A 22,238-nucleotide genomic window follows, 5' to 3' on the forward strand; every position below is an offset into this window, starting at 1 on the left:
ACCGCCCACCCTCGCAGGGTCAGCCAATGAGAGCGGTGGTGTGGAACGCGGGAGGTTTCCATGGGAGCGCTGGAGGGAGGCGGGGGAGGAGGTTACCTAGCAACCGGGAGATGCTGCGAGGCCCCGCCAAGCGGTCGGAAAGTGCATTCCCGGAGTCCGAGGAACCCGAGCTGACGGATCCCGGACAGGGGCTATTCCTAGTCGCCCCTGTAACTCCCAGGGGCCCTCGGCCCCAACCCAATCATGACGTCTCCTCTGTGCTGGGCGGCCTCTGCCAACGTCCAACCTGTTCAGGACCAGGTTGCAACCACCTCCAAGGTCAAGGGGAGTCAGGCTCAGGCCAACCAACGTCACCCCCGAGGCAAGAGTGCGGCACAGGCCTGGCCCCCACTCCATTCCAAGTCGAGATCCCTCCACGCCATCGGAGGGAAGGCCGCTGTGCAGATGCAGGTGGCTGAGTTACAAAGGAAGATACAACTGTTAGGTAAGATGGCTCCAGAGGGCAAGGAAGGGTCAAGAATCAAGAGTGCCCGCCCAGCCCGTTGACCACACAAAGTCTAACAAGGGCGTTTCACCGGCATTCATCCAGGTGGCCAGTTTCTGGAGGCAAAGAGTCCTACTTGTTCATGGTTTTCCTCATCTCTCATAAAACTTTTTCTGGGCTCAGAACCAACTGGACTGTATTTCCTACTTTTGTGTAGTTTCAAGTCTTCTCCCGTGCATGGCGTGGTGAAGAACATAGATTCTGGAGCCAGATTTTCGGGATTCAAACTGCCCTGGACCTGCCCCTGCGTATACTAATTGTTTGATCTTGGGGAATTAAGAGTAACCTAATTATTCTGTTTCTCCATCCATAAAATGGAGATAGTAACAGTATTACCCCATAGGAAGCTGAAATGTGTCAAGGGCTTAGAACAGTGCCTGGCACATGGTCAAGCAATATAAAGTGTAAAGCAGTGGTTCTCAATGGAAGAGCGCTTTTTTGTTCCCCAGGGGACATTTGGCAATGTCTGAAGACATTTTTGGTTGTCACATTGTCAAGGCAGTGCTACTGGCTTCTAGTGGGTAGAGGCCAGAGATGCTGCTCAGCATTCGACAATGCCCAGAACAGCTCACCACAGCAAATAATTATCCATCCTAAATGTCAGTCATGCCAAGGTTGAGAAATCCAGATGTGAACCATTATTATTATTGTTGTTTTATTATTATTAGGAGGTAATCTTGCATAGTGGTTGAGAGTATGGGCTCAGGAGTCAGACTGCTTATGGCCTCAAACATTCTAATAAGCCTGAGCCTCAGTCTTCTCATCCGTAAAATGGGTATGACATGGATCTGGATATGCACCTATTGGCATTTGGTATTTGATACCTGGAAAATTCTTGGTCCAGCATCCAACACAAAATAAATGCTCAAAATGAAGTACTGTTAGAATATTAAGTTGATGATTACCAAAAGGCCTTTCCTCTGGGAAGTCCCTCCCTCCTCCGGTGACACTCTGCTTGGTCATCTGCCAGAGGGTGACAGGAAGGCCTTTTATGAGAGCACCCAGTGGAACATGAAGAAGAATCAGGAGACCATCAACCAGCTGCGCGATGAGATCAGGGTGCTGCAGCTACAGCTGACGGACCTGCTCCAGGTGAGGGTGCAGAGGCAGGGAAGAGGTTCCAAGGGACGGGGGCAGCATCCCAGAGGCAGGACGCCACCTCGAGTAGAGGTGGCCTGAGTGAGTGCGGACTGAGCCCTTCTCCTTGCAGGGAGATGAGAAATTGGTCCAGGCAGTGATTCGGGGGTGGAAGTCAGAGAAGCCGTACCTGAAGAACAAGACAGGCCAGGTTTGCTGTGTCCCCACTCCACTGACCATGCCCCTTCATTTCCAGTGGGGGGAGGTCCCCTTCCCACTGGACTCCCTGCCTCCCGTCTCACTCTCTCCAATCCTTTCTCCACATCAGCTGCCATTCATTTATTCACTCAATTAATCTTTATCACGCACTGATGATGTGCCTGGCATGGTATGAGATGATGGGGACCATGCAGTGAAAAAACAAAGTCCCCTCATATCATAGTGGAGAAAACAGACCAAACCCCCTACAAACAACAAATATAGAAACAAAGTGATTTCCAGTAGTGACAAGAAAAACAAGTAAAATAAAACAGAATGACTTACTATAGATGTATGGGGACAGGGGTTTGCACTTAGATTGGTGGTGGGGGACAGCAAAGACGCCTCTCTCTAAGAAGGTGATATTTGAGCTGAGAATGGAACAGGCAGGAGATGATCTGAGGAGAAGCGCCCCAGACAGATGGAACAGCAAGTGCAAAGTCCCTGGGGTAGGAAGGAGCATAGAGTGTTAGAGACACGGAGAGGCTAGTGTGGTGGGATGGGGGTGAGTGAGGGGGTTCCGTAGGAGGTGAGGTCAGGGAGGCCAGCAAGGGCTGAATCTTGCAGCAGGCTTTGCTGGCCACGATGAAGGGTGTGGATTTTGTACTAAGAATCTGAGAAGTGGAAAATGGACTGTGAGGAAGCAAGAGTGGGAGCCCGGAGGAGGTCATCCAGGTGAAAGATGGTGTTGGCCGCACCGAAAAGTGGTAGAAGAAAGAAGAAAGAGGTATCTCCGGGGGAACCTTTGAAATAGAGCAGAGGATTGCTAAGAAATTGGATGTAGGCAGGAGAGGAAAAGAGAAGATGACAACGACATCAAGGTTTTGGACTTGACCCCTGGGAGGATGGAGCTGCCAGGAGCTGAGATGGGGAATATTCCAGAAGGGCAGGTTTGGGGAAGGATCAAGTGCTCAATTTTGGACACCATGGCTTGGAGGTGCTTATGGAGACATCTGGAAGGCAAATAAATGGATATGGCCGTGGCGATGAGCCTGCCCTTGCTCGCCTCCCTCCAGCAGGCCCTGGAGTACCTGGACCACCGGGTGAGCGAGAAGGTGAAGCAGCTGAATGCTCTGCGGCACCAGGTGGGGCTGCGGCAGAAGTGGCTGGAGGAGCTGCAACTGCAGCACAGCCTGCGCGAGCTGGAGATGGCCGAGATGCAAGACAGCAACACGGAGGTGGCCAAGGTGGCGCCAGTGAGGTCTGGGGGCGCTCGGTCCTGGGGGAGGGATTGCAGGGGGAGAGGACTCAGCCCAGCCTGGCGTCCCTCTAGACCATGCGGAACCTGGAGAACCGCCTGGAGAAGGCCCGGATGAAGGCAGAGGAGGCGGAGCACATCACCAGCGTGTACCTGCAGCTCAAGGCCTATCTCCAGGTAGGGCCCAGGACAGCTTGCGGGGCGGGGAGGCAAGTGGGAGGGGCAGCCAGGCCAGGGACGGAGGTCACAGGCCTGCCCCACCTCCCACGTCCCAGGAGGAGAGCCTTCACTTGGAGAACCGGCTGGACTCCGTGGAGGCCGAGGTGGTGAGGACCAAACACGAGGTGGAGGAACTGCAGGTGGTGAATCAAGAGGCGCTCAACGCCAGGGACATCGCCAAGGTGCCAGCCCGCCGGCCCCTGGGGGTCCTGCCCAGCCACCCTGGTCCCCTGGCCCCAGAATCTGAACCCTAGCTGTCCCCGAGCCCCGCCATCTATCTCCCAGGATCCTACAGCCTGGCCCAGCTGCCCAGAGTTGGGCCCGCGGCTCCGGCCCTGAGCCACGGTAGGTGCCAGCCAGCCCCGCTGTTCCCCTGCCCGCCCGCCCTTCAGAACCAGCTGCAGTCTCTGGAGGAGACAGTGTTCCGAGAACGCAGGAAGCGCGAGCGCAACTTAACTGAGTGCAAGAAGCGAGCGGAGGAGAAGAAACTGCAGAACGAGCGCATGGAGCGCAAGGTGGGCACCCAGGGGTGAGGGGCCCCAGCTGTGCCCCGCGGGGTCCTGGCCACGCCCCCACGGTGGCACGCATCTTAGACCCTGCCGCACCCCTGACTTTTCTCCTGACTCCGCCTCCACCGTCTCTGGATGCCAAGGTGCCTCCCACTTCCCTGACCCCGCCCCCCATCTGACCGTCCTACTGGAGGAGTCTCCAGCCCTCCTCTTACTCACTGGTTGGTCCGCATCCTTCCGCACCTGACTCAGCCCCGCCCCCATCCGCATCTGACCCCGCCTATAGCCCGCCCCTAACCCATAGGCCCCGCCCCTCTCTGTTGACCCCGCCCCTCTGCACTGCCTGTGAGGCCGAGCAGCCTTGATTCCTGATTCCTGACTCCCGCCTGGGTGCCTGTCCCTGGCCCCAAGCCTTTGCCCCGGCTCCCAGGCCAGGCCCCACCCCCTCCTCGACCCCCCTCCCTCTACCCCTCCCTGGCCTCCGTCTTAAGCCCTTATCCCGGAGCTGACCTCCTGACCTCAACCCACGAGCAGTCCCAGCGCGAGCACGTGCTGCTGCAGTCGGAAGATGTGACCCACGACAGCCTGCACGTCAAGCAGCAGGAGCTGCTGCAGCGCTGGAACATGTACCAGATGGAGGTGCTCTTCGGCAAGGTCAAGGACGCCACCGGCGTGGCCGAAACGCACGTGAGTGCTGCCCACAGCCCTCTCCGCTCCAGACGCGCGCGAGCCGCCCGCCCCGAAGCCAACACATCCAGCCTCCCCTTTCTCCCAGGTTGGCTCCTCAGCACACAAACCTACGCTCTTCTTAAAAGACAGCTCCTCCCACCCAAAACCTCCTCCAGATACTGCCCCGTTTCTCTGCTGCCCCTCCCAGCAAAACCCACGCGCGCTGTCTACACTCGCCACCATTCTCTCTCCTGTTCGCTCTGATGCGGTCACTGACTTCTTTGGCAGTGAGCTGTGCCAGAACCGGGAGTTTTGTCTGTCCTCTCCTGTGTCTCCAGCGCCTGTAACATGGCCTGGGGCCCAGGAGACTGTCCCGTGCCACCCTCAGACTCTGGCAAGCTGGACCTCTGCCTTGCAGCGTTTTCCTAGACATTTTCTAAGACCCTTATGTCCTCCGCTTGCAAACACTGATCCCACTGGACTCTAGTCCAGTTTCTCCCCTTTGGGACTCCCCAACCTGTGACCTCTCCCATGGGTGGCGCTGGGGACTTCTGGGTCTCGGACCTACGTGGTCATCTGGGACACTGGGGCTGGGCGCCTTTCCAGAAATAGGCCCGGTGGGCGGATCACTCACGGGATTGGGCGAGATTCACTGCCAGAATGTCGCTGGCACGTTCGTTCTGGAAAGCAGCGATGCCTCCTGGTACCTTGCCCCGCAAGCTGATGTTGGCTCATTCACATTCCTTATATAGACAAGGAAGGGCCCGCAAAAATGGTTTGTCGGGACTGCAGACCTTTGAGGCATCCCAGAGTCCCTAAACATCGCTGGGCCGAAGCCACCAGCTTAGGCCACCTGTCTTGTGTGCCCGGGGGAAGGGGAAGACGAGGCGTGCACCCGTGCCTCGCCAGGCCCCGGCTCTGACTGAGGCTGGGTGGCCCGCAGGCGGTGGTGCGGCGGTTTCTGGCGCAAGGTGAAACCTTCACGCAGTTGGAGACGCTCAAGAGCGAAAATGAGCAGACGCTGATGAGGCTGAAGCAAGAGAAGCAGCGGCTGCAGCGGGAGCTCGAAGACCTCAAGTACTCAGGGGAGGCCACGCTGGTGAGGTGAGGCCCGCGTGAGGCCCGAGGGCGAGAGTGGGGGTTGCGGGGTGGGTGGCGCTCCCACGGCGGCCTCCCCACTCCCTGCAGCGAGCAGAAGCTGCTAGCCGAGTTGCAGGGGCGCCTCCAGGCGGAGGAGCAGCGGCGCACGGAGGCCCGAGAGCAGCTGGAGCGTGCGCTGCGGGCGATGCAGACCACCAAGGAGGGCCTGGAGCACCTGGCAGGCAAGCTGCACCAGGTCTCAGTGGCTGGCCCCGCCTGGGAGGGAGCCCCGCCCCCAACTTCCCAGGACCCAAGAGGAGGCGCAGCCACCCAGGTGAGGTTCCCACCTTGTAGCCCATTCAAGGGAACCCACGCCGGGGCATCAGAGGCCTGCCTGCAGGGGAAGCCCCAACCCACGTCCCTAGGGGAACCCCGTTATCCTGTCCCGTGGGAAGGTCCCGCCTTGCCCCCTCTAAAACCTCAGAGACTCCCCTCCAATCTTGGAGCGGCCCGAGACAGAAGCCCCACCCATCCCGCAGCAGAGTCCCATTTCTTCAGAAGCCTGTCCCCCCAAAGGCTTCTCTCGAGTTATTATCCCCCCCACGAAAAGACTTCCTCCCATCGCTGCTCTTAGAGGCTTTGCCCTCATAGGCGTGGCCCCTGCTGGGTGCCCCTCAGCTCAAAGCTCCACCCCCGGGTGGAGTCTGTCCTAGAGGACCCGCCCCTGCTGGGTGCCCCTCAGCTCAAAGCCCCGCCCCCGGGTGGAGCCTGCCCCGGAGGCCCCGCCCCCGGCCGACCTGACTCTGCCCCCGGCCGCAGGAGGCCGGCCGCTCCGCGGGAAGGGAGCTGGACCCCAAGGCGCCTGACTATCTGCAGAACCTGCTGGGCCTCGTGGAGGAGAAGCTGCTGAAGTTGCAGGGGCAACTCCAGAGCCACGAGGTGCCGGAGATGCTGCGCCACATCGCCAACCGCGAGGTGCCCGAGCCGCCAGGACTGAGGCGGAAAACCGAGGAGCCGGGGGCAACCCTCGGAAGACTGGGGGTGGGGGGGCCGGGGGGCCGGGAATGGGCCTCAGGGACAACAGGTGAGGTTTGAGGAGCCAGGGACGAGCCAGGTGAGCTTCCAGAGTGTCCTCTGGATACTATTGGGCTCGGGGGATGAGGGTCTCGAGAGGCCAAGGGGTGGGGCCTAGAGACCAGGGGCGGGTCTCGGGGGAGGACGAGGAGATGGGGCCGGATATCAGGGTGCGCGCCGAGAAAGGGTGACGCGGACGGGCCCGAGAAAAACTCAGCTGGAGGAGTGGGCAGCCGTGCGTGTGGACTCAGGTGTATCTCGGAGCGGGATGGGCAGGAGGGGAACTCGGCTTCCTGCAGTCCAGGCCCCGCCCCCCCCCCTCTCCCCCCCCCCCCCCCCCCCCCCCAGTTCTACTCCAGCCTAGAGGGAAAGCTGCCCTTGTACAACACCCGCATCTCCCTGCCGCTCACCAGGCCCAAGGACAAGTTCTTCGGTCAGTGCGGGCAGGAGAAAGGGGCGGAGCTGGGGGCCCAAGCCGAGCATCCGGAGGTGGTCCGAGGCCGGGCCATGGGCCCAGGTGGGGGTGGGGTGGGGTGGTAAAGGCTAGGAAGAGACAATCGAGCCAGAGGTGGGAACCTGGATCCCCCCCCATCGCCCTTCGCAGACGAAGAGGAGAGTGAGGACGAAGACGACGGCATGGTGACCCGCGCGGCGCTCAAGATGCGTTCCCAGAAATTCATCGAAACCCACAACAGGCGCAATCGCTCGCGGAGGTCCTAGACTCGCCCTGGCGCCCACCTGGCGTCTCCCGGCCCCTGCGGAGTCCTCGAGCCCTCTGGGCCCAGCCGCCGGCCCACCGGGCCCCTTCAAGGGCTGAACGCGCCGGCACAAGGGAGCGGAGCGGGCCGGCGGCGCCCGGAGCAGAGACGGGGGCTGGGCCGCCGGACGTTCCCACAGTAAATCTCCCCAGGCGGGTCCGCGCCGGCCTCCGAATCGCGCAATAAAGGTCACCGACCAGCCCCCTGGGTATTCGCCTCTGCTTGATCCGGCTCCGCCCCAAAGACGCTGCCCCTCAAACCCAGCGCCGCAGACCCAGACCCCTCCGACCGGGGCAGTGACGACCGCCATCAGCTGGGGACACATGGGGCTCTCCCTGCCCCTCCAGAGAAATGGGACATACCCCCACCCCTGGGGCGGATCAGCCCTCCCCGTCTAAGGACAGGGGACTGTCCGCCTGGGGACGCAGACCTGCCCCCACTTAGCTATGCACACTAGCTCCCCCACACCTGGGGACACAGCAAAGAGCCCTCCCCTGGGAGAGAGAGGTGGCCTTGTTCCTGGGCACAGGTTGATACACACCTATAGGGAGAGCTGGAAGCTCTACCCCGGGGGCCTGAGCTGGGCGCGGGGGTCCGCCTGGGGGCATCCGAGAGTGTGGGTCCCGCCTGCCCCACCCCGTCCCGCCCCCGGGAGGCCTGGCTGCCCCGCCCCGCGCCGCCGGCCCTTCCGCCTCACTCCTCGGCGCCACTGAGCGGGACGGGCACGGGCCATGGAGCGGACAGCGGGCCGGGAGCTCGCCCTGGTAAGGGGGCCGGGGCTCCCGGAACCCCACATCCCTGGCGACCTCCAGGTCCCCGCCCTCAGGCCTCCTGGCTGCTGACCCAGTGCAGTGGCAGGTTCCTCTTAGGGATGGAAGACGCGGGGTGGTGTGTGTGTGGGGGGGGGGGGGTGGTCTCAGCGCATCTGCAGGAGGGGACAGAGACAGACTCCGTGAGACTGGACCCTGGGACGTCCCAAAATGCCACCCCATTCTCCCAGGACCGGGGAAGGAGGGTCCCCGCGGCGCCAAGGGGGCTTCTCTAGCCTGGGACCCCGCCCTGAGTCTCGCCGACTCCGGCCGGGAAGGGAGGATGGAGCGGGAAGGGCCAGCCCGAGGCCGCGGGGGAGAGGGTCCTGAGCCCCCAGCGGCGCCCTGAGCTCGCCTCCGCGTCCAGGCGCCGCTGCAGGACTGGGGCCAGGAGACCGAGGACGGCGCGGTGTACAGTGTGTCCCTGCGGCGGCAGCGCAGCCAGCGCTGGAGCCCGGGACAGGGGCCTGGGGGCGGCGAGGTGAGGAGGGGGCGGAGAGGGCGGGGCGGGAGGCCACCGGGTGGGGGCGGGGCCGAGTGGAGGGGCGGGGAGGTAAAGAGGTGAGGGCAGAGTGGAGGGGTGGGGCTTCAAGGCGGCCAGGTAAGGGTGGGGAGGGGACTTGGGGCGGCCAGGTGAGTGGAGGAGATGAGGAAGGCGGGGCCAGGTGAGCGCGCGGTTGCAGAGCGCGACCCGGGGACCCAACTGGACGGCAGGGCCCGGGTTAGCCAGGTTAGTGGGGCTGAGCTGGAGGGAGAGATGGTCTTTAGAAGCGGCCAGGTGAGGGCGAGGGGGCGGGGAGGGCAGGCACCAGGAAGCGCCAGTGAAGCGTGGCTGGAGCGTTGAGGACAGAGGGCAGGGCCTGGGAGGACGAGGGTGTCCCGGCCAGGCTGCGGGTCATCCGAGCCTGGGGCAAAATAATGAGTCCAGGGGGCGGGATCAGAGGCAAGAGAGGCGGTAGAGATGGGAGGGATTGGAGGGGGGCTCCGGGGGCCACTCCTCCGTGTCCCATTGCAGGTCCCCAGCCCCGCTGCCTGCGACGCCTTCCTCCATTACCGTACCAGCAAGGTGCGGGCGCTGAGGGCGGCGCGGCTGGAGCGGCTGGTGCAGGAGCTGGTGTCTGGAGACCGCGCACAGGACCCGGGCTTCGTGCCAGCCTTCCTGGCCACCCACCGGGCCTTCGTGCCCACTGCCCGGGTGCTGGCCCTTCTCCTGCCCCCGCCGCCGCCGCCCCTGCCTCCGGGGTCAGTACCCACGGGAAACCTCCTGGGCACTCCCTCCGGTTTGGAACCCGGAAACCCCCCCAACCCCAGAACCCTCCTCCTGAGCCCCCCATAGCTCCCTCCTCTTGACCCAGTTGGGGGATTCTGCCCAGGGTAGAGATCAAGAAGACAGAGGGCCGCGATCTGAGCTTCAACCAGAACCTGAGGTTGGTCTCCCATCGGGTGGGGGGGGGGGGGGTCCTAGAGGTCACAGCTGGGATCTGAAGAGGAGGGGCCCCCCAGGTTCAGAGCTGCGGGCTGGGCTCTAAGGCCCCGCCCCTCCGGCCAGGGCTGTGGTGTCGGTGCTGGGCTCCTGGCTGCGGGACCACCCTCAGGATTTCCGGGACCCTCCGGCCCACTCGGACCTGAGCAGTGTTCGCACCTTCCTGGGCTGGGCGGCCCCCCTGGGTGCCGAGGCCCGGGAGGCGGAGAAGCTGCTGGGCGAGTTCCTGGAGGAGGCTGAGCATGCGCAGGAAGAGGAGGCGCAGCCCCAGGCCAGGGCAGGTGAGGGAGTTGCTCGCTGATAGGGCTCTGAGGAGGCCTCTCCTGCTTGCTCCATCCCCCAGGGGCCTCCTCTCTGCTCAAAGAGCTACAGATCTTGGGCAAGGTTCTTAACCCTGTCTGAGCCTCAGTTTCCCCACCTGTGAAGTGGGGATAATAACTCTTGGTCTAACGTATTAGCATTTGTCTAGCGCCTCCCCCTACCCCCTCCATCCTAACTACAAAGATACTCCACCATTGGGTCAGGACGCCCGGTGTTTCTAGCCACAGATCACTCCATTGTTACTTGTGTTGGGAGCCCCAGAGACTTGGGTTCGAATCCCAGTTCTGCCGTTTGCTGACTGTGTGACCTTGGATAAGTCACTTCACCTCTCTGAGCCTCAGTTTCCTTAGCTGTGAAGTGGGCCAATCACAGTACTTACCTCATTGGCCTCTTCATTCTTTCAACAAATATTTGGCCACCGGCTCTGGGCACATAAGAGTGGGCAGGAGACCCAGTTTCCTGGGGAAGAGAATCAGTAAACGAGTAAATAAATAAACAATGAGGGCTTGGCAAAAGTGTAATTTTCATTATTATCACTGATTCTTACTTATTAGCTATGGACCACTTATAAAGAAATAGATACAAGAAGCCACACTGATATTTTCCTGTCGAGTACGTGTCAGCAGACTGTCTGGTCTTTTCCAGAAAGAGTTTGCTAACCTCTGTTGTAGAGAGCTTTGGGGGGGAGGGAAAAATATCCTGAGATATGTCTTTTCTGACCCCCTCCCAACAAATATATCCCCCCCCTCCATCCTCTGAGCCCGCCTTATTTTTCTGCATATCTCTCATTCGTCTTGTCCCCGGCTCTGACCTCAGGGGGCAGGAACAAGGAGGATTTGTTGACTGAATAATTGCATCCTGCTTATAAAGTATCATCTTTCACCCATCTGTGTCTGATCTGATCCCTATCACAAAAGCATCTGTGTCGCTGTATCCCTCATCTCCATCCGCTAATACTCAGATAAAGTGGCCACATTTCTCTCTGCTTTACAAACTAGCAGCCACTGCTCTCTCCTGGATGACAAAGTCTCAGTTATTTATAGATTTTTAGCCCGCAATCTTCCCTCCTGGTTACTAAGTGCCTTTCTTCCTCTGCCTTCCAGATTTCACCAGCGGATTCTAAGTCATTAGAGCTGCTCAGTCCGATGGGGTAGCCACCAGCCCCATGCAGCCATTGAAATTGCACTTAAGTTAAATAAAAATAATTCAGTTCTTTGGCTCCACTAGCCACCGTTCTAGTGCTCAGCGGCCCCATCGGACAGCACAGGTAGAAACTATTTCCACCATTGCAGGAAATTCTATTGAAAGTGCTAAGCTAAGCTATGGGTTCTTGAGGTCAGAGGAGAAAACAAACATGTATTGAATACCTACTGTGTGCCAGCCTCTGGGAACCTTAATATCTTTATTTTTGGGTTCCTTTTTACTGTGGAAAATTTCAGACCTATACAGGAGTAGAGAGAATAGTGTAAGGAATTCTCGAACACCCATTGCTCACCTTCAGCAATCATCCATTTGACCCCCCAATTCCTTTTCAGGATGATTTGAAGGCAAACCCCAGACATAGGTCACTTCACACATAAATATTTTGGTTTGTACCTCTAATTGACAAGGACTTTAAAAAATATGTAACAGTCATGCCCACAATCATTTCCAAAAAAATCATCAGTCATCAGTTAACATCAAAAAATACCCAGTCTATATTAAAATCATGCCATGGTCCCTAAATTTCCTTTTTTACAGTTGTTTCTTCAAAATCCAAAGATCCATTCAAGGCATTTGGTTGTTTGTTCCTTAGGTCTCTGTTCTGTGACAGTCCCTGTGTCATTAGGAAAAAAATGGGTCATCTGTCTTGAGGAAGGACACGTTCTTCTCTATTTCCCTGTTCGCTTTCCCGTGGTGACATGTGGCATGCTCCTCTATCCCCCATACTTGCTGGAAGATCTGAAGGTTTGATTAAACTTGGGTGCAGTTTTTTTTTTCCCGGTGCCCACTTTTTGAAACTAATATTTTGCAATGCCACCTGTCCTAATTTGAAATCAGAGACATAATTAGACTCACAAAGATAATTTAAAATAGTAATATGATGCTGGAACTGTAACCCGAGGAAGAAATCAAATGAAAGCAGCGTGCACAACAATAAACTCTGCTTGCTGATGTGTCAATGCTTGGGCACTGGGCGACACGATGAAGTTGTCCAGTGCCTTTGTCTGTGGCAGGATGGTGATGAATGTGACAGCCACAGACACCGACTAGCACCCTGGCAACACAGACGCTGGAAGCACAGACCTTGGTGACATCGTTTTCCGAAATAGTAAACACTCGTAATTTCCGAACAAAAGAAAGTCCAGACTTTCACGGTCTTTGCATTCCTGGAGCCAAAATAATTCGTGTTTATGAGCAAGACAGTCGGATTCTGGGAGCCGATTATTGCAAACAATAGGTTTTTCAAGGACACAAATGTCTCGGAGGGACATTTGGAGGCTGAGTGGGACAATTCTCTGTGCACGTCCATCCACCTTGTGGCAGGAGCCAGCTTTCAAAATGTCCCCTAGGGGGCGCCACCACTGAAACCCACTTCGGAAACATCATTCATATTTCTTGAGCACTTTATGGCAGTCTCGCATGCATGATCTTGTTTGACTGAAAAAAGTCCAGATGAAGAAACCAAGGCACAGAGAGGTAAAAAGCCTGGCTGTAGTTCACACAGCAAGCCCGGTGGACCAGTTTGAATTTGAACTTGGGGCTTTTGGACAATAGCCTTCCGTTAACCACAAAGTTTTACCACTTCTCACAAGACCGGGGCAGACGGATCTTATCCTAACAGAGGTTCAAAGTCAAAAAGCCCTATTTTCTGCTCTAGCCTTTGAGCACCTGGCTTCAAATCCCTGCCTTGCCATTTACTGATGGTGTGACATAGGGCAGATTGTTCCTGCCTCAGTTTCCCCACCTGGAGAAGGTGGATAATAGTACCTCCCCCGCTGGGTTAGTGTGCTAAATTACCGAGTGTGCTAATCCATGCCAGGTGCTCGATGAATGTTACTTTTGCTCCCACGTCCTTAAAAACGCTCAGGGAGGTCTCCGCTTTACAGATGAGGAAAGAGAGGCTCAGAAACGCCAAGGGACTTGCCCAAGGTCACACAGCCAGTCTTGGATTAAAATTTGCGCATTTTTAACCCCCTCGAATGCTCCCTCAGGACCTCCCGGAGCTGCCCAGACTCCCTGTGCAGGCTGCCGGGAAGGCTGCTCGCAAGAGGAGGAAGGATTGGTGCAGGAAGGCCCTGAGCTCCTGGACTTCGGTGTAGACGAAGTGGCCGAGCAGCTGACCCTGCTGGACGTGGTGAGGGCCCGGGGCCTGCGGGGGGTGGGGGCACGTCCCGCTGGGCACAGCTCCTACCCACCCACTTCCACGTCCCCCTCTCCGCCCAGGAGCTCTTCTCCCGCGTGCGGCCCTGCGAGTGCCTGGGCTCCGTGTGGTCGCAGCGGGACCGGCCTGGGGCCGCAGGCGTCGCCCCCACCGTGCGCGCCACTGTCACCCAGTTCAACACAGTGACCGGCTGCGTGCTGGGCTCCGTGCTCGGGCCGCCGGGCCTGGCCGCCCCGCAGAGGGCGCAGCGGCTGGAGAAGTGGATCCACATCGCCCAGGTGCGTGTTGAGGGGGAGGCGGGGCGGGCGGAAGGCAGAGGACCGCGGTCTGGGAATAAGAGGAGGGTTGGGGCTGGGAAGTGCCTAAGAGAAAGCCTGGCGGCGGGTGGAGGCTGGCCCGGCCCAGGGACAGCTGAGGGACGCTGGGCGGGTGCAGGGATAAGAGGATGGGATGGGGCCGGTGCTGGGGAAGGGATACGATTGGAGGAGGGACCGAAGCCCTGGGGAGGGGGCGGGGGTCCCCGAAAGAGACTGGGTAGGGGCGCGGCAGGAGCCTCGGGGCAGAGAGGTAGAGAGAAATGGGGGGCCCAGGAGAGAGTGGGGGCGTGGCGAAGGGGGAGGGGAGGGGGTGGAAGGTTGATAGCCGGGGTGAGACTTGGGTTTAGTGAGGAGGGGTCTGGGTCCAGGAGAGATGCTGTGGGCACGACTAGGGCTCAGGGAGAAGTAAGAGGCAGGGACGCGAGCAGCCAAGGTCAGAGGTAAGGGATGGAGGGGCGGCTTGGGGCGGGGCTGGGGCTGCAGGGAGAGGAGGGGAGGGGCTCTTGCGGGAGGAGATTGACTCTGGGTAGCTTATCAGATGTGGGGCGAGTCGTAGGGGTCTGGCCAGGGGTCAAAAGTCATAGGATCAAAGGTGGCTCGTACCTGGGGGTCAGACTTGAGGTCTGACCAGCGCCCCCACCCCGCCCCCAGCGCTGCCGGGAGCTGCGGAACTTCTCCTCGCTGCGCGCCATCCTGTCGGCCCTGCAGTCGAACCCCATCTACCGCCTCAAGCGCAGCTGGGGCGCCGTGAGCCGGTGAGCGAGGAGCGGGGGTCCCCTGGGGCGGATTCTCCTCCTCCCCCATCCCAGCTCTGAGCCTCCCAGCCGCGGACCTCTGACCCCTCTCCTGTCCCCCCAGGGAACCCTTATCCACTTTCAGGAAACTTTCACAGATTTTCTCCGACGAGAACAACCACCTCAGCTGCAGAGAGATCCTTTCCCAGGTAGAGATGTGCGGACCCCGCGGATCCCGGGCCGGGAGGGGGACCTGGGGCAGAACAGGGCATCGCTTGTGGCTTAGAGTCCTTTTCTTGCCCTTCAGGAGTGACCTGCCTCCTGTATGTTAGCAGCCCCACCTTTTCACCACCTCTGCTGCCCTCGTGATAGCTCACACCCAGTGACCACCTTATTTATTCATTCAACAAATATCAGAAGTTACGGGAAAAGGTCGCTTGAGGCCACAGTCGCAGCAAAGAGTGAAAAAAAAATTGTGCTAGGGCCTTGACTTTGATAAGCAAAACTGAAAAATGTGTGCCAGCACATCTGACTTATTGTAGGCAAGGTTTAGGTTCTAATGACAACGATAAGCTCGAGGAACAAGGGACTCTGCATTAGGCACCTACTGTGTGCCAGGAGGCTCCGCCATGAACCAGATAGGCATGGTTCCCGCCTTGGGAGAGACACACAGTGCAGTCATGAGTCCTCCAGCAGCTATGTAATTAACTATCACAGAGCCACCCCATGGCCAAGCGGTTAAGTTCACACCCTCAGCTTCTGAGGTGCAGGGTTCCGCTGGTTCAGATTCTGGGCACCAACCTAGCACCGCTCATCAAGCCATGCTGAAGTGGCATCCCACATGTCACAACTAGAAGAACCTACAACTGGAATATACAACTATGTACTGGGGGGCTTTGAGAAGAAGGAGGAGGGGGGGGGGGGGAGGGGAAGAGGAAGGAGAAGGAGAAAAGAAGATTAGTAAGAGATGTTAGCTCAGGGTCAATCTTTAAAAAACAAAAAGAATAAAATAAAAGCACTACCAAAAAAAAAAATTATCAGCCAAGCGATGCTGTGAAGGCAAGATTCAGGGTATCTCCAGCAGACTGACAGCCAGCCCGTTCCATCCAGGCCCCAGACAAGGATTCTCAGCTGTGTCAAGGCTGGCCCTGGAGGGTCACATGCAAGCCCCACCTCTGTCAACTTATAAAGCCTCAAAAGGGGTTTATCCAGGGAGAGCCAAAAGAATTGCAATTCACGACGTACACGCTATGGGGAACCACAGGCAAATGCAGGAAAGAAAGGAGGGGAGGGGCTTTTATAGAGAGAAGGGGGAGGAGGGAGGGGCTGTTCTAAAGGAAAGCTCATTGGAGGGAAGTAACATCTCGGGGAGGCAGTGGCTCCTCATTGGCTGGGCTGCAGCATTTCTCATTGGCTGAGCTGGAGCGTTTCCCATTGGCTGAGCTGTGGCATTTCTCATTGGCTGGGCTGTGGCGTTTCTCATTGGCTGAGCTGTGGCATTTCTCATTGGCTGGGCTGTTTCCGGGTGGGGAGAGAAATCTTCCACCCCTGGTAGAGTGATTTTACTCCCCGTGGATGATGCAAGCTCTGTCTCCTATTTGGTGTAGTTGACGATGTGTCACAGGGCGTGAGAGCTCCCCCTACAGGCCTTCCCGGCTCCAGTTGAGTTTTCTTCTACGACTTTCCACGGGTCTCATCGTCCCGGTGGGGCCTGCTTTCTGCGGTTTATCTGCTCCCTCCCTCCCTCCCCCGCCCTGTTCACTTTCCCTTGGGAAACCTTTGCAACTGGTCTGTGATTGCTGAAAGCAAAATGGGTGTATATTGAGGCATCTTCCCCGAGGGGGGGTCAAAGAGACCCTAGGACTGCTCAGATCTTCCCCTCCCTGCAGGAGGAGGCCACCGAGGGACCCCAAGAGGAGGACACCCCCCCAGGAAGCCTGCCCTCAGTGAGTGATGTGGTTTGGGATGGGGACCAGTGGGACCCTCAGGGAAGGGGGTGGAGCGTGATGGAGTGGGTGATGGCTGAGACTGACTGGAGCTCTGGGGGCCACAGAAACTGCCCCCAGGCCCTGTCCCCTACCTTGGTACCTTTCTCACGGACCTGATTATGCTGGACACAGCCCTACCGGACATGCTAGAGGTCTGACCCCTGCCTGCCCCTTGCCTCTTGACCCCAGCACCATCGCCTTCAGCACTAGCACCATCAGCACAGTAGGCCTCCTGACACCCCACCCTTGACCCCGCCTGAACTCTTGACCCCAGCCCCTTAGTGCAGTGGGGCTCCTGACATTTCAGCCCCCGACCTTGACCCTTGATCCTTGACCCTGAAGGCTCCAGCTCAGACAAAATTTGCCTGCAGGGGGATCTCATCAACTTTGAGAAGAGGAGGAAGGTAAGCGGGCCCTGGGGTGGGTGTGGGGGGGTCTGGGTTGGGGGCAGGGCAGGGGCAGGGTCTCAGAGGCCACCCCCCCAGGAGTGGGAGATCCTGGCCCGCATCCAGCAGCTGCAGAGGCGCTGTCGGAGCTACTGCCTGAGCCCTCACCCGCCTGTCCTGGCTGCCCTGCGGGCACAGCGGCAGCTCAGCGAGGAGCAGAGGTGACCCCCCTGTGGCCTGGCCCCACCCGGGCTGACCCTGTATGCACCCTGGATCTGCCTACCCCATTTACCTCCCCAAGGCCTCCTAAGACCCCTTCCTGAGCCCTGAGTCCCCAACCTGTGACCCTGCATTATCTCCAGCCCGGTCAAGGGCCCTAGTCAACCTCTGACCTCAAACTTTGACCCCATCTGACTTTCTGACTTCAACCTATAACATGTAGCTGGCAACTGCACTCAAGTGTCTTCTGTTCTGTTCCCACCTTTGACCCCATCTGACCCTGGACCCCATTCATGACCCCCCGTCTGACTCTCAGAGCCCAATCATTGACCCCCAACATTGATTCCAAATTTGACGTATATCTGACCATCCAACTCAACTATCCCAGTTGTTTCCTTCCATTCTGTTGAACCCATGACCCTAACCATGGACCCCAATGGTTACCTGACCTTGAACTCTATCCTTCACCAAATTTGACTCCTCATTCCCACCCTGTGCGTCCCAGTGTGACCTGTCAACTAAGCCATCGCAACTCATCCCAAATAAGACCCTGATGCTAATTACCCCATTTACTACCTTGACCCTGACCTTGGGTGCTCCCCCCTGGCTGTTCCCCACTTACCCACCCAAAATCCAGCTTCCCACTGATTCTACCTCTCATCCCCTGGTTCCCTGCCCACTGCCTCTGCACCCCGACCCCTCAGCTACCACGTCTCCCGTGTCACTGAGCCGCCGGCCGCCTCCTGCCCCAGCTCCCCACGTGTCCGGCGGCGAATCAGCCTCACCAAGCGCCTCAGTGCGTGAGTCTCGGGGTGTGTGGGGGGCGATGTGGACAGGGACGGCGGTCTGCTGCTGGGACGGAGTCTGGCTTCAGCCTCCTCTCCTGGCCCTATTCTCAGGAAGCTGTCCCGAGAGAAAGGCCCGTCCCCTGGCGGGAGTCCCGGGGACCCCTCATCCCCCACCTCCAGGTGAGCTTCCCGCTTGGTGAAGGGACTGGAGATGACAGAGTCAGAGGTCGGGGCAGCCACCCCACCTTCAGCTCTGTGTCTCCCCTAGTCTGTCCCCAGGGTCCCCCCCGTCCAGTCCTAGAAGCAAGGACCCTCCTCCTGGCAGTACCCCGGCCTCTCCAGGCCCCCAGGTTCCCAGCACCAAGGTACCGGGCCCTCCCGTGCGCGCACGTGGGACTGCGGGCGCCCAGACTGTGTGTGCGCATGCGCACCGGCGTGCGCGGGCTTCCGGGGCCAGGCATGTGCGAAGGAGCCTGCGCACACAGCTGGCTTGTGCTCAGATCTGGACCCTTGGGTCTGCTTGCCCACAGGGCTCTCCAGGGCGTGATCACACCCTTTTGCGAGGATATGTGTGTCCCCAGGAATTTGCATACGTTAAGGAGAGATGTGGCGTGAATCTCTACAATATCCGCGGGACGTTGGCAGGGCTGTTTGTGGACGTGGGCTCGTGGGTGTACAACAGTTGCGAGCACGTGTGTGTACACGGGATGTCTTCTGTGTGAACGTGGGTTTGTGTGTTTATGGGTCGTGTGTAGCGTGTTTGTGTAACACAGCATGAAGGTCTGTCTGCGGTGTAGTTGTGTAGATGTGAGCTGGTGTGCATCCTAATGGCGTGTCCCCAGGCTCTGGGTGTTTCAGAGGACGAGTTGGATACAATGAGGGAGGGGGCTAGTGCTCGGCTCAGCCCCCACCCCGCTGCCTACAGCTGCCCCTGAGCCCAGACCTGCCAGGCCCCCGGCCCCTGGCCTTGTCCCTGAGCGGCCCTTGCATCCCCCTCCCGGGACAGCAGGGCTCGGAGGCCCGTGTCATCCGCGTCAGCATCGATAATGACCATGGGAACCTGTATCGGAGTATCTTGGTGAGCAGCTGGGCTGGGGACCTGCTGGGAGCAGCCCTGCCCTTGGGGTTGGGGCCATCACCCCTCACCTCCCACCCTCTCTTCCCAGCTCACTAGTCAGGACAAGGCCCCCAGCGTGGTGCAGCGAGCCTTGCAAAAGCATAATGTGGCCCAGCCCTGGGCCCATGACTACCAGCTCTTCCAAGTCCTTCCTGGGGACCGGGGTGAGCAGGGACCGCTTGGAGGGTGGCAGACTGGCCAGGGTCAAGCATGGCCCTAACAGGGCCATGAGGTAGTTTAGGTACAGAGTAGGGATAAGAGGCAGTCAAATATTTGTGCCTCAATTATGTGGGGTCATGAGGTTGTCCTGGCTCACTGTGAGGGAGGGGGCACCAAAGATGTCCTCCTAGGATTTATGGGGGAAAGGAGATTGTCCAGGGTCAAGTGGGAGAGGGAGTGTAGAATGTTGTCTGGGCTTAAATTTGTAGGATCATGAGGTTGTTCAGGCTCAGCCTGGTGGGGTGGGAGACTGAAGGGGATCTGGGTTTGGATTTGAGGGGAAATGAGTTTGTCCATGAAGTTGGCATGGAGAGGGCCACATGGTATTGAAATTCAGGGTAGGGGAGCATGAGGTTTTCAGTGTAGATGTGGGTAGGAGGTTGTCCAGTTTTCAAGACTGAGAGGCAAGAGGTTGATATATAACTGGACATGACATGAGGTTGGCTGAACGTTAGGAAGGAGTACATGAGGTCATTCAGATGTCAAGGGCGAGGGCCAGAGGTTGTGCAGGCTGGAAGCAGGAAGTTAGAAGTTGTCCAAGTTCATGGTGAGAGCAGCATGACCTTGGCTGGGCATTGGTTGGGGGCAAGGGAGCACAGAAAGTTGTTTGGGACGGGCGGCCTCAGTTTGCCCAAGCTGCTAGTGTAGGTTGTCTAGACTCCAGGGAGAAATGGCAGGAGGCTGCCCAGGTTCATGGTGGGGAGCAGACTTGAGGTTGTTCAGGCTTCGACTGGGAAGTCATCCAGGTTCCCAATGAGAGGAGAATGAGGTTGGCTTCACACTGGCTGAAGGGGCCCAAGGTTCTTCAGGCCGCAGGGTGACCAGCAGCACGTTACCGAGGTGCTTTATGGGGCAAGAATGAGGTTGTGCGGGCCTTTGCTCATCATCTCCACCTCTGGCCAGAGCTCCTGATTCCGGACAACGCCAACGTCTTCTATGCCATGAGTCCAGCCGCCCCCGGAGACTTCATGCTGCGCCGGAAGGAGGGGGCCCGGCACACAAACTCAGTCTCCCCGACCTGAGGTGGCTCTCTCCTCCCGCCAGGATGCAGACCCCATGGGCAGCTTGGGGCCTGGCCCTGGAAAGCTTCCGTTCCCCAGTAGGGCCCATTGTGCTCCCCAGCCCGTGACCCCTCCCCCCACCTTATTGGACCCCATCCCTCTGACCCTCCTGGCACCAGATCCCCATTCCAAAGGCATCGGCCCATGGGGGGCCGGTGGAGAGTTTCTTCCTGTAAATATAGAAAGGGAATCACTGTGGGGGTCAGACCCTTCCCCAGAGAAATCTTGTAACCATTGGAGATGCATCAGAACTCACTGAAGTGGATGAAAATAGTGACCAAAGTTATGGACATGTGCCCCGTGTTTACTCTTCATCAAGACAAAAATTTTTTAAAAAGGAGAAAAAAAACTAAGAGCTCTAAGAAAGGGGGGTGGGTGAGGCATGACTGGATGACAGAGGAGGGCCCTGTCACACACACAGAGTTCAGGACTCCCTCCACCAACATTTTGGGGCGATAGGCTTCTTTTCTGCCATGTATATGGAAGAGCGACGAAATGAAATTCCATCGGAATCAGAGACAAATAACATTATGGTCTGTGAGTCAGTAAGGGCTGGGAGCATGAAAGCAGAGGGATGAGCTCTCTATCAGTACTAGGGGAGGAAGAAGAAACAGGTAGGGAAGGCAACAGTGAGCTGTAGGGCCACCTGCAACATACTTATAACAACAACAATAATAGTAACAATAATATGCCCACTTATGAACTCCTATTCTGTGCTGAACACTAAGGGCTTTATAGCTCACTGTATTAATCAGGGTTTTGTCTGTTTCGAGTGGTCAAAACCCCAATTCAAACAGGCATGTGCAAAAAAGGAAATTAATAGCTCGTGTAATTGAAAAGTTCAATGGATCCAGCTTCAGGCACAGTTGGATCCAGGGACTCAAAAAGATGTCATCAGGATTTTGTTGCTGTCTCTTGGCTCGGATTTGCACTGAGGCTGAGACTGTCCATTGTCCCCTCAAATCCAATCACCTTCTTCTATGGTAATAGAACCACTGATTTTTAGCTGGCTACCCAGAGTAAAAACCGCATTTCTAGTCTCCCGTGCAGCAAAATGTGATCATGTGACTAAGTGCTGGTCAATGAGATGTAAAGGGATAGGAGCTGGGCAAATTCTAGGTCTTGCCCTTAAAGACAAGGGGTGTGTCCTCCTCTTCCTCTTCTGCCTCCTGCTGGTTAGAATGAAGCCATGGAGTGGATCATGTTGGATTGGGTGGTTTAACATTCTCTGAATGACTGAGCGACAAAATGGAAGGAGCATGGCTCTCTGAGACCAGGGAGCTGCCATATTGTATTACTGCTACTTGGGTTGTTACTTAAGAGAAAAATAAATATCTATCTTATGTAAGCCCCTATTATTTGGGTCTCCATTGCAGTAGCCAAAAGAACATTTTAATTTATATAGCCCTGCTCCAAGGCAGGCTCACACCTCCTGGGGGCAGTTACAGGCTGACAACCCACCAGCTCCACCTTCCCATGCCAGGAGAGCCCCTCCTTCCCATCGGCTCCAGCAAAAGTCTCAGAGCAGATGCCCATTGGACCAGCTGGTGTCACGTGGCCACCCCTGAACCAATCACTGTGTTCAGAGGATTCTAATATGCTAATTGGCCAGGCCTGGGTCCTGGTTCTATCCTTTGAGCTGGCAGAGAAACTTCCAATCACAGGAGAGGATTCTGGAGGATGGCACAAAAATGGAAATTAGGGGCCGGCCCCAATGCCGTAGTGGTTAAGTTCATGCCCTCTGCTTCGGTGGCCCGGGGTTCACCAGTTTGGGTCCTGGGCGCAGACCTACACGCCACTTATCAAGCCATGCTGAGGCAGCGTCTCACATAGAAGAACTAGAAGGACTCACAATTAGAATATACAACTATGTACTGGGGCTTTGGGGAGGAAAAAAAGGAAATTACATTTGGGCGCTGTTAGGAGAAGGGAGAACTCTGGTGAATGGGCAAAAGCAATTCCTAGGGTTCTAAACATTTCCCTGGGACAATCATAAGGGGATGCTCAAGGACTGTGTGGGGTGGGAGAGGAGACAGAATTGAAGCC

General features: G+C 57.7%; 2 protein-coding genes across 11 annotated transcripts; both read left to right on the top strand.

Moving 5' to 3' along the window:
• The first annotated feature begins 132 nt into the window (after positions 1 to 132).
• Positions 133 to 7,587, top strand: ODAD3 (outer dynein arm docking complex subunit 3). Of its 5 annotated transcripts, none has more exons than XM_046638044.1 (13): positions 133 to 484; positions 1,515 to 1,636; positions 1,755 to 1,832; positions 2,896 to 3,066; positions 3,153 to 3,254; positions 3,353 to 3,478; positions 3,689 to 3,811; positions 4,340 to 4,492; positions 5,418 to 5,578; positions 5,663 to 5,888; positions 6,374 to 6,529; positions 6,977 to 7,061; positions 7,233 to 7,587. In XM_046638044.1, exons 1-13 carry the CDS (start codon positions 244 to 246, stop codon positions 7,346 to 7,348), a joined length of 1,860 nt encoding a protein of 619 aa, XP_046494000.1. In that variant the 5' UTR covers positions 133 to 243; the 3' UTR covers positions 7,349 to 7,587. The 5 variants fall into 5 exon arrangements, with proteins under 5 accessions (XP_046494000.1, XP_046494002.1, XP_046494001.1 ...); XM_046638046.1 differs by having other exon boundaries at positions 2,896 to 3,057; XM_046638045.1 differs by having other exon boundaries at positions 2,899 to 3,066.
• A 498-nt stretch (positions 7,588 to 8,085) lies between these two features.
• Positions 8,086 to 21,539, top strand: RGL3 (ral guanine nucleotide dissociation stimulator like 3). 6 transcript variants are annotated; one of them, XM_046684676.1, is made up of 19 exons: positions 8,091 to 8,150; positions 8,563 to 8,676; positions 9,211 to 9,437; positions 9,569 to 9,622; positions 9,745 to 9,959; positions 13,194 to 13,336; positions 13,426 to 13,641; positions 14,332 to 14,435; positions 14,539 to 14,623; positions 16,304 to 16,360; positions 16,468 to 16,554; positions 16,774 to 16,806; positions 16,888 to 17,009; positions 17,712 to 17,807; positions 17,907 to 17,975; positions 18,064 to 18,160; positions 18,721 to 18,873; positions 18,962 to 19,076; positions 20,035 to 21,539. In XM_046684676.1, exons 1-19 carry the CDS (start codon positions 8,118 to 8,120, stop codon positions 20,151 to 20,153), a joined length of 2,139 nt encoding a protein of 712 aa, XP_046540632.1. In that variant the 5' UTR covers positions 8,091 to 8,117; the 3' UTR covers positions 20,154 to 21,539. The 6 variants fall into 6 exon arrangements, with proteins under 6 accessions (XP_046540636.1, XP_046540632.1, XP_046540635.1 ...); XM_046684680.1 differs by lacking the exon at positions 8,563 to 8,676 and having other exon boundaries at positions 8,086 to 8,150; XM_046684679.1 differs by lacking the exon at positions 17,712 to 17,807.
• Positions 21,540 to 22,238: the final 699 nt, after the last annotated feature.

The sequence above is a fragment of the Equus quagga genome, chromosome 14 (genome assembly GCF_021613505.1).
Source record: "Equus quagga isolate Etosha38 chromosome 14, UCLA_HA_Equagga_1.0, whole genome shotgun sequence".
Lineage (NCBI taxonomy): Eukaryota > Metazoa > Chordata > Mammalia > Perissodactyla > Equidae > Equus > Equus quagga.